The sequence below is a fragment of the Solanum tuberosum genome, unplaced genomic scaffold (assembly GCF_000226075.1).
Source record: "Solanum tuberosum cultivar DM 1-3 516 R44 unplaced genomic scaffold, SolTub_3.0 scf00155, whole genome shotgun sequence".
Taxonomy (NCBI): Eukaryota; Viridiplantae; Streptophyta; class Magnoliopsida; order Solanales; family Solanaceae; genus Solanum; species Solanum tuberosum.
In genome coordinates, this window is record NW_006239081.1 from 717,129 (window position 1) to 727,841 (window position 10,713).

General features: G+C 36.3%; 2 protein-coding genes across 4 annotated transcripts; one reads left to right on the plus strand and one right to left on the minus strand.

The window, feature by feature from the left end:
* Positions 1-568: 568 nt before the first annotated feature.
* LOC102605435 (receptor-like protein kinase 5) lies at positions 569-4,252 on the plus strand. Its single transcript, XM_006353433.2, has 2 exons — positions 569-3,265; positions 3,517-4,252. Exons 1-2 carry the CDS (start codon positions 670-672, stop codon positions 3,945-3,947), a joined length of 3,027 nt encoding a protein of 1,008 aa, XP_006353495.2. The 5' UTR covers positions 569-669; the 3' UTR covers positions 3,948-4,252.
* Positions 4,253-4,417: 165 nt separating this feature from the next.
* Positions 4,418-10,257, minus strand: LOC102605773 (hexokinase-1). Of its 3 annotated transcripts, none has more exons than XM_006353434.2 (9): positions 9,812-10,257; positions 7,526-7,679; positions 7,248-7,430; positions 6,625-6,699; positions 6,325-6,480; positions 6,096-6,194; positions 5,891-6,021; positions 5,555-5,636; positions 4,418-5,291 (listed from the first exon to the last, which is right to left on the minus strand). In XM_006353434.2, exons 1-9 carry the CDS (start codon positions 10,084-10,086, stop codon positions 4,947-4,949), a joined length of 1,500 nt encoding a protein of 499 aa, XP_006353496.1. In that variant the 5' UTR covers positions 10,087-10,257; the 3' UTR covers positions 4,418-4,946. The 3 variants fall into 3 exon arrangements, with proteins under 3 accessions (XP_006353496.1, XP_015166853.1, XP_006353497.1); XM_015311367.1 differs by lacking the exon at positions 9,812-10,257 and adding an exon at positions 9,594-9,781; XM_006353435.2 differs by lacking the exon at positions 6,096-6,194.
* Positions 10,258-10,713: the final 456 nt, after the last annotated feature.

Genomic DNA, 10,713 nt, shown 5'->3' on the forward strand with positions numbered 1-10,713 from the left:
AGGCCCAACCTTACACCTTTCCCTTTAACTTATTTTATCCATTCAATTTCAATCCAATCCGTGAGTCAACACAGTCAATCAACTATTACTAAAAGGCACGGTAAAATGATAAAAAATACTTCATATTAACTAAAAGTCTCAGGTAAAACCTTCATAGTATACCTTTCTACAACACCAAATCCAAATTAATCAGATAACGTAAAACTTTTAGGAATCGTTTGGTTGGAAACAAATTATTCTGGAATTGATTATTTCGGGATAAGTTATTCCACCTTTTATATAAAATAACTTATTTGATCATTACGACATAAATGATGGGATAAATAATCTCAAAACTGCCTAATATCTCCAACTAAAAACACGATTATTATAACTTATACCTTACAGACTCACACCAAGCAACTTCTCATATTATACTTTTCTATAACACAAATCTAAATTAATCAGATCAGTAAATTCGGAACACCGAATACTAGTGGAGTTTATAAGAAAGAAGAAAAAGTTGAGTCAACTAACTAATAAAGAACTAGAAGAAAAAGTCTATAAAAACCAAAGTTGACCAGTATGAGTTTTCACATTTAATCTCACCATACCACAATTATACCTTCATCTTCTCAATTATTTTTTTACCAAATGTTCATAGAAACTTAGAAAAAATCACCAAAAAAAATGTCCAAAATTATTTTTTCACTTTTCATTTTTCTGCTTTTCATCATTTCTCATGGAAAATCCCAAGAATCTCCAAATCAAGAAAAGGCCATTTTACTCCAACTAAAACAACACTGGTTTACTTCACCAAATGTCACAAAATGGATTTCATCATCAAATCATTGTTCTTGGGATGGAATAATTTGTACCCAAAATTTAGTTTCTGGTATTCAAATCCCTTTTGGAAATATCTCAAAACCAATCCCAAATTTCATTTGTGATCTTAAAAATCTCACCTTTCTTGATTTGAACCATAATTTCATCCCTGGAAACTTCCCTGATATCTACAATTGTTCAAATCTTGAATTCTTAGACCTTTCTTATAACTACATGGCTGGTAATCTCCCTGATGAGATTAACCGTCTTTCGAGTAATCTAAAATACCTAAACTTAACTTCCAACAACTTCAATGGTGATATCCCTAAAGGAATTGGTGGATTGAGTCAGCTCAAAGTACTTGACCTGAGGGGGAATTTGTTTAATGGATCTTTTCCTGAAGAGATTGGTGAATTGTTGAATCTTGAAGCACTTATGTTGAGCTCGAATGGTTTTGCTCCACAGGCTATACCATCACGATTCACCAAGTTGAAAAATTTGAAAATTTTTTGGATGACAGAAGCACATTTGATTGGAAATATCCCGGAATATATTGGTAACATGACAAGTCTTGAATTTTTGGATTTGTCGAACAATGGATTGAGTGGTAGTATCCCTGATGGTTTGTTTCAGCTCAAGAACTTGAGTATTGTGTATTTATTTACTAACAAATTGTCAGGGGAAATACCACAGTCAGTTTCATCAATGAATTTAGATGTTGTTGATTTGTGTAACAACAGTTTGACAGGAAAAATACCAGAAGATTTCGGAAAGTTGACGAAACTGAGTGGATTGGCTTTGTTTTTCAATCAATTATCAGGGGAAATACCTTTGAGTATAGGCAAATTATCATCATTGGTATCTGTTAAGTTGTTTGGGAACAAGTTATCAGGTGAAATTCCACCTGATTTTGGTCGATTTTCGAAACTTTTTGACTTCCAAGTTTCAGAAAATCAACTTGTTGGAAAGCTACCTGAGGGTATTTGCAATAACAAGGCATTAGCTAGGATGGTTGCTTTTGGCAACAATCTAACAGGTGAACTGCCAAGTTCACTTGGAAGTTGTGACAGTCTGAGGTATCTTCGAGTCGAAAATAACCGACTTTCTGGTGAGGTTCCTGATGGATTATGGACAGGTAAGAGTTTGTCAATGGTTTTGATGAAGAATAACTTGTTAACTGGTCAGCTTCCACATAGAGTGGCATCAAATTTGTCACAAGTTGATATCAGCAATAACAAGTTTTCGGGGGAATTACCAGCTGGTATGGGTACTTGGTACAATCTAAGTGAGTTCAAGGCAAGTAATAATCTCTTAAGTGGTCAAATCCCTCAAGAATTGACTCTTCTTCCAGGGATAACTAAACTTTTTCTTGATGGTAATCTACTATCTGGAAATTTTCCATCGAATATATCGTCGTGGAAGACTCTTGTCACATTAAATAGCAGAAAAAATCAGCTTTCAGGTCCTATACCTTCTGCACTTGGCCTTTTACCAAATCTCATTGATTTGGACTTGTCAAGTAACCAATTTTCAGGTGTTATTCCAACTGAATTAGGTAACTTGAGGTTTACTTCACTTAACCTGTCATCCAATCGCCTGTCGGGTGAAATCCCATCTCAGTTGGAAAATGCAGGTTTTGGTAAGAGCTTCTTGGATAATCCTGGTCTTTGTGCAATTAATCCATCAGTAGAAGTCGCGTCTTGCAAGAGGGAAACTAAGTCAGATAAGTTTCCTGTTGGACTTGTTGCTGCTCTTGCTAGTGTAGCAGCAGTTACTTTCCTTGTGGCAGTTCTGTATGGTCTGTTTGTGTTGAGAAGTCATAGAAAAAGAAAACAAGAATCAGTTTTGACATGGAAACAAACATCATTTCACAAATTAGACTTCACGGAATCAGACATTGTATCCAATCTGACCGAAAACAACATAATTGGAAGTGGAGGATCGGGACAGGTCTACCTCGTGCCTTTAAGCCGATCAGGTGACTATGTTGCTGTCAAGAGGATTTGGAGAAACCAAAGGTTGGATCACAAGCATGAGAAACAGTTTCTTGCTGAAGTTCAGATATTAGGCACGATTCGACACACCAATATAGTGAAACTCCTCTGCTGCATCTTCAGTGAAGAGTCGAAACTTCTTGTCTACGAATATATGGAGAACAGGAGCTTGGATATATGGCTTCACTCAAAGAATAGGTTGAACAATGCCTCAAGATCAACACCACATCTGGTCTTGGAATGGCCTAGGAGGCTGCAAATCGCGATAGGAGCTGCCCGTGGTATTTGCTACATGCACCATGACTGCTCACCACCTATTATTCATCGCGATGTGAAGTCAAGCAACATCCTATTGGATTCCCAATTCAATGCAAAAATTGCAGATTTTGGCCTTGCCAGGATGTTGCTCAAGCCTGGAGATAACACAGTGACAGCAGTAGCTGGCTCTTTCGGATACATTGCACCAGGTATAAGGCCATCAACTTATCTATAACATCATTATAAGTTTAGAAGTTGGTTTAATCTCTTACATGGAAAAAAGTTTCCTATGCTACACAATTCAATAACATATCAAGGGGTCGTTTTGTTCACGTACTAGCTATGCATGAGTTGTAACACGGGTTGTCTATGTAGAGATTGTTATGCAAGTAGTTATTCTTAGTACACTAATTCTCGCGTAACTCATATAAATGCTAATATATTCATGATGGTATTTCAGAGTATGCACGAAAAACTAGAGTGACAGAGAAAATTGATGTGTATAGTTTTGGAGTCATACTATTGGAACTGGTGACTGGAAAAGAAGCCAATCTTGGAGATGAAGATTCATGTCTTGCAGACTGGGCATGGCGTCACCTTCAAAAAGGGAAACCGATGGCTGATGCATTAGATGAGGACATCAAAGAAACGCGATACTTGGAAGAAATCTTCATTGTGTTTAAGCTTGGAATCTTTTGCACCAGCACATTTCCTTCATCAAGGCCAACAATGAAGGAAGCTCTGCAAATCTTGATCCAATGTAGCAACAGTTCACCGACATCTGGAGAAAAGAAAAATGAAACAGAACAGGATGTTTTGCCACTCCTCAAGAACTCAAGGAGTGACAGGATTGAAGAAAATGATGATGTTGGTTTAACATCACTTGTTTGATGGCATTACAATATGATTAGAGTGACGGAGAGCCTTGACGTAACTGGTAAAGTTGTTGTGGAAATAGTCTCTTGCAGAAATGCAGGGTAAGGTTATGTACAATAGATTCTTGTGGTCCGGTCCTTCCCAGGACCTTGCTCATAGTGAAACTTCGTGCACCGGGATGCCTTTTTTTAACAATATGATTAGAGTAAGAAATAGCAAAGAATAAGACCAATAGATAATGTATCAGGTAGTGAAAACTAGCATTGTACATACACTGTATTGGATCCATAGTGTTGCTTTGCATTGTTTTGCTACATAAATTTTGCTTTTCCAATGTTTTCTTTACTCATAAAATAACTGTCAAAAAGGTACATTAAAACCATAAACTATTGAATGGAGGATAGATTTCCTAAAAATCCAGAAAAAATAGAAACAAGTTTGAACTACCTCAGTACTTTAACTTTTGGCAACCATACAACAACATATCCGATGTAATCCCATGAGTCCCAAGCTTTTGGCAACAATACAACAACATATCTGATTTAATCCCACAAGTGGCTCTGGGGAGGGTAGAGTGTACGCAAATCCTACCCATATCTCGTAGAGATAGAGAGGTTGTTTCCGATAGTAACTTTTTGGCAACAATAAATCTTGTAAAAGATCACACAAAAATGTGGCTACTAGAAGAACTTTATTTGTATCCTAGCTTTATTTCTGGCTAGTGAGGAAAAAATTTAAGTTTACACTTGGGATAAAGATGATCCTTAGAGGCACCAGGAGTGAAAAGGTCAGCATATTGATGTTTAGCTGAAGAGAGATGTGCTCATTTGATACATTGAACTATGGCTCACTTCAAAGCTCACTCTTGCATGATGCGGTGCACAAGGAAGCAAGAAATATTTCAATCATCTCGGAGAAGAAAGTAAGAAGAGGGTTCTCTTTAGCAAGAAGAGGGGTGATTGTAAACGTACAAACTTTGACTAGGCACTTTTGGTTGTGTCACTCTGACCATGATCATGATTCCTCGAGATCTGTGTATTGGGAATGCGAGGCAGCCAAAAGTGCAGCTCCAACACCTGAACCATCATTAGAAAGCTCAATGACTATGCTGTCCGCAGTGTCTCCCAGTAACTCTTTCATAGTTTCCTCCAAGCAATTTCTGAACTTGGTGTAACGCTCAAACAATGCACCGTCCACAGCTATGACAGACCTCTGGTTCTCTCCGTCCTTCAAAGTGTCTTTTCCCAATTTCTTGAGGATGCCCACGATTCCTGCTGCAGAAAGACGAGCTCCACGAGAGGTGATAATGTCGCATAGCTCCACAACTATTTTCCTCATTTTCAAGGTAGAATTAGGTACCTGTGAAAAAAATGTATATATAGCAAATAGGATGAGAAAGACGTTCTCCACTTAATTAAGCCTAGCCAACTTAGTGATGTTCAGCCAGGAGCTAGGAATTTGAGTTTATGGGTTCCGGATAAATTATTTACACATATTAAGTGGGGTTTTCAGTACAAATACAAAGCTACTGGTTTTTTGTCCTATCATATATAGGACAAAAAAGATGAGAACTTCAAAGACTAGTAATGTTTCACTCTAAGTCAAATGTTTGATCTTAATACCTCTAAGATATCCTTCAGTTTATTGCCAACCACCTTGAGATCAGCCGACTCGTCGTGATGCATAGCAGCCATATCCGGAGTCCTGCATGTGTGGCAGTAAATAACCTTTTTCACAATATTTGACAATTCAAAGCTTACATATGCTTAATAAACGTACACGAATCTAGTCCAACAAGAAGCATAACTTACAGTGTAAGAGATTAGTGCAATTACATAAACCTTAAGTTGCACTAATTGCATGGAGAAGAATAAGGTTAAAATTGATGAATGCAAATAGGGCCTGCCAAAAAATAAATTACTGCCGTAATAAATGTGTTGGTCAAAGCAATACCCTACCTCAATATGAAAGGAATTTTCAGTTTGGATGGGACATAATCACCGAATAATGAAGCTTCTTTAGCCATTCTACACAATACTCTACGCAAAATTTCTCCAAGATACATCCCGGAGATCATCTTTTCATAAATCTGTGCAGTTTCCGAAAGTTCAACAACAGATGTAAGATAGAAAATGTAGAAAGGAAGGGGATTGTCTTAGTTACCTGCTCCCCGGGGTTTAAACTCTCAACATCAAGATTTTGGTCATATTCTGTTACTGGAAGATGTGATGAGAGGAAATTACCCCATTCCATGTTGATAACCTTTAAAGACCAGTCAAAATTACGTTTAAGTAAACAAACGTGTATGAATCTACCAAGGAAAATATTTTTAGGAAATGAATTAGGCACATATCAAGTCATGAAGGTGTTATGAAATGTCATAAGCATCTACCATCTCTCCGGATTTCGGCAACAGACCATGCCATTTGGGAATCGCATGAGCCCGTTCAACATATGCTGCATTGGTTCCAGTACCCAAAATTACTGCAGCAATGACATCAGGATTATTGTACCGACCTCCTGCTAACGTTCCAACAGTATCATTGACCTAAACAGCCAAGTCAACTAAGAAATTCAGGCTCAGGAATTGCTTAAGATTAAAAATCAGAAATATCACACATACAAAAACCTAATACATGAAAATCATCAGCTTACTTATATTTTATCGAATTTGATTGGGAAAAAAACTTACTAAAGCAGCCACACGCACATCAAGGCCGGCCCTTTCCATTGCTTTTGCTAATTCTCCCACCACATCTTGGCCAACCTATGTTAGATTCCATGAGGAGTAGTTCAGAATTGAAATACAATAAAACGTTACAAAAGGAACTCTTTATAACGTACTTTAAATCAAATCGGTGAAAATGCAATGAAACAATGATCAACTTTGCTTGTATAAAGTTGTATGCATTAAATCCTCAACAATGCCAACCTATGTTAGGCCATGAGGAGTAGTTCATCATTGAAATACAACATAACGTTGGAAAAGGAAATCCTACAACGTATTTTAAATCAACTCAGTGAAAAAGCAATGAAATATACGTTGTCGGACTCTCCAATAATATTGCCGCACCTGTGTCAGATCCTTCAAAATGTACTGCTTTTGAAGGATCCTACAAGCACCTGGCCAGTGGCGAAATTTTTGAAGAGTCTGAGCAACATAGATGGTATAATCATCAACGTTGCATGCATAAAGTTGTATGCATTAAATCATCATCAATGCAAAACCATACATTGAAATGAATGGACTAAATCTAAGGTTGATTGTAGGCATGATCAATCGGAAGTGAAAATCAGAAACTCTGTATGACTAACCACGTCTTCTATGGAGAAGCCCTTTGTCCATTTAATAAGAGTTCCTGATGCAATTGACAATTGTTTCACAGGGAAAGAGAAGGTAAAGCCTAATTCCCTTTGTCTACCAGGTGGAAGATGAAAATCATCACCTTCTGTAGCTACAAATTCTGCAAGTGCCGTGGCAATAAAATCAAATAACACCTGCAATTAACAGTTTGAAGTTTAATAATGTGAGTACAACCTTGATTGTATTAAAAAAGTTGCAGGATGCATGGCTGATACAGCTTAAGACTTACTTCAGATGATGATCCAGCCATCACATTCTGTGGAATTGAAACTTCTTTAACTTCATGTTTAACTATACGCTTTTCGTTCCCACCCAACTGCACACGCATCACACGAAAGTTTGTGCCGCCTAGATCCAATGCATAAAACAGACCTTCTTCGTCCCTAAGATGAAGGAATAAAAGTAATACCAGTCGTTAAACTGAAGATACAAACATACATGGAAAACATACCCCACCCCTAATGCACTACAGAGGTCTATTGGCAGCAGCTTTTGAAAATTTGTCGATACATGTGAATTTTTATACCCAATTTTAGTAAGTTTATCACAAGAACATGGAAATGTTACCAAGTCCCTACCTCCGCCTACTACTATAGGTATGCCATTTTTAAACTTTAGAGAATGTCAAACTGATTCATATGTCATATATGCTTTTCTTATGGATCTAACTTCATTATGTTGAACACAGAGATGTCTGTGTAGACAGCACAGTAACAAATAATGAGCAGACAGAAGAAGATGGAACTGAAAAATTTACACACATTATAAGTGTTAATGAATGGAACTAGCAATGTAAAATTCAAAAAAGGTGGTCAAGATACAAAACAGTAGAAGAGAATATAGAATAAACATCAAACTCAGGATCCATAGATAACAAGTGACCTGATCACTTGTCAGTTAGAAACTTCTTAGTGGACTCCAAGTTCAACAAATACTTCAAATAATAGAGTTTCATTTTTGCTTTTTGTGATTTATAACGATGCTCAAGGTAATCACCTTAAGAACATCAAAAGAATCATAATTTAGGACTAAAAAATAATAATTAAAAACAATTTGAAAAGTACTTAATCAATTATCCAAACATTACGAAAGTGAAATCAATCTCCATGATCACAGCTTTATTCAAAAAAGAGAAATTCTTGACACCCAAATTAGCAAAAATCAGTTTGTGCACATATACACACACAAATACTCATCCAATGTGGAGGCTATCAACTTAGCTAATAAGCATCTTAAGTTTGCCAATGAATCGTTAGTAAAACACACAATCTGATATAACTCTCCACCCCATAAGCTAAAATCAAGAGACAACACTACCAAGATCACAGCTTTATTGAAAAAAGAGAAATTCTTGACACCCAAATGAGCAAAAATCAGTTTATACACACAAAAATACTCGCCCAGTCGGATGGTTATCAACTTAGGTAATAACCATCTTGAGTATGTCGATGAATCAATTGTAAAAACACAAAAAAGAACTGACATAACTCCAACCCAGAAGCTAAAATAAAGAGACCACCTCCAACCGAGGTGGAGCTAGAATTTGATGTTTATTGGTTCTGAACTTGTTGAGAAAAAACTATTAGGTTCATCCGAACCTGTATCTAATATGTAGCTCCACCCCTGCCTCCAAAATCACAACTTTACTAAAAAAGAGACAAATTCTTGAACACCCAAATAAGCAAAAGACAGTTTATGCACATTCTTAAACACCCAAATTAGCAAAAAACAGTTTATCCACATTCATAAACACCCAAATAAGCATAAAAACAGTTTATCCACATTCTCAAACACCCATATAAGCCAAAAAAAAAACAGTTTATGCACATTCTTGAACACCCAAATAAGCCAAAAACAGTTTATCCACACTCTTAAACACCCAAATAAGTAAAAAACAGCTTTTCTTAAACACCCAAATAAGGCACTCAAGGGTGTGGCCTAGTAGTCAACAACGTGGATTGAGCACCATGAAGTCTCAGGCTCAATTCCCAGCTCCTATCTATTCTAGCCTTGGTGGACTCAGTGGCGAATTTATGTGTAAAATTCGGGTCACCCGAACCCGTGCTCCTCCGACTAAACTTGATATATTACTTGTATAATTATTAAAGAACATATTAAATAAACACTTGTTGAACCCGTTCTTAAAGTTGCTTGATGGTTTACTGGTTTGAGAGCTAGATTTTAACACCAAGGTCCTGAGTTCAATCCCAGCCAGCCACAATTCACTTCTAATTTTTTTAGTAACTAATAACACTAGTTTTTACAAAAAAAAACGAAATTCTAAAGCAATGGTGCACCCGTTTTCTTGAAATCCTGGATTCGCCTCTGTGGACTGAATACTGATACTTATTGTTGGTGTGAGATGCCAAGATTTAGTTGAGGTGCGCGCAAGTTGATCCGGATATCAAAACAAAGAACACCCAAATAAGCAAAAAAAAAACAGTCTATACACATTCTTGAACACCCAAATAAGCAAAAATCAGTTTCTTCACACACACAAAACACAAATACTCACCCAGTAGGAAGGTTATCAACATAGCTAATAAGCATCTTGAGCTTACTCCCACCTTCAGAAGCAAGTCCAGCATGCATCTCTACAGTCATAGCATCAGCTACCTGCTTAAGTTTCCCCATTGGAGTTGCACACTTCTCCTCAAAATCCTTCAATAAAGCTTCAACTTTTCCCCACTCCCCAGAATTCTTCATCCTGCGCTTCATTAACAAAACTGCCACCCCACATACTACAGCAGCAGTACACACAACTGATACACCTACAACCAATTTTCCCATATTTTCTTGAAAAAAAATCAAACTTTTTGTGTATATTTGAGTGAATATACTGTAAAGATTGAAACTTTTTTGGTTGATTTTAAATGGGGTTTGTTAAAGATTCAGAATTTGATGTGTGGAGTGACAGAGAAAGAAGAAAAATGGGAGTTGCAGAGGATATTTTATTAAGATGACATGGAAGGATGAAGACAAAGAAGTAGGTCCCAACCATATAGATTCTTTATTTACTTTTTTATATATAAAAAATTATACCGTAAAAGCGTTTCCTAATAAAAACGATTCGAAAAAGATTCAAAGTTAAGGATAATACGTATTATCCTAACAATAAATTAAAAATCTCTCCATTTCAATTTGTCTTACTCCCTCCGCCTCATTTTAGATGACATTCTTTTGTAGTTGATGTTTGAATTAACTTATTTGTTTTAAGTGATTTTTTATTTTAATTTTTTTTTTTTTTAGTTTTGTAAGTGTTTAGATAACAGAAAAGTGTTTTAAGCTGAAAAAGTAAGAAAAATAAACTTAAAATTGCCTATTTTTTTATTTTTAACTTTTAATTTGTAAGTCACTTATAAAAAAACAATCCAAACACCCCTCCATTCACAAAAAAAAATCATTTTAATATAGATA

What these genes read in the sequence shown, in the direction of transcription:
- LOC102605435 (XM_006353433.2), top strand. Translation starts at nt 670, where the DNA reads ATGTCCAAAATTATTTTTTCACTTTTCATTTTTCTGCTTTTCATCATT. An exon ending in TTTCGGATACATTGCACCAG is followed by an intron (nt 3,266 to 3,516) that starts GTATAAGGCCAT and finishes ATGGTATTTCAG; the next exon opens with AGTATGCACGAAAAACTAGA.
- LOC102605773 (XM_006353434.2), bottom strand. Translation starts at nt 10,086, where the DNA reads ATGGGAAAATTGGTTGTAGGTGTATCAGTTGTGTGTACTGCTGCTGTA. An exon ending in TGGCTGGATCATCATCTGAA is followed by an intron (nt 7,431 to 7,525) that starts GTAAGTCTTAAG and finishes TGTTAATTGCAG; the next exon opens with GTGTTATTTGATTTTATTGC. An exon ending in AAAATTCCTTTCATATTGAG is followed by an intron (nt 5,637 to 5,890) that starts GTAGGGTATTGC and finishes CCACACATGCAG; the next exon opens with GACTCCGGATATGGCTGCTA.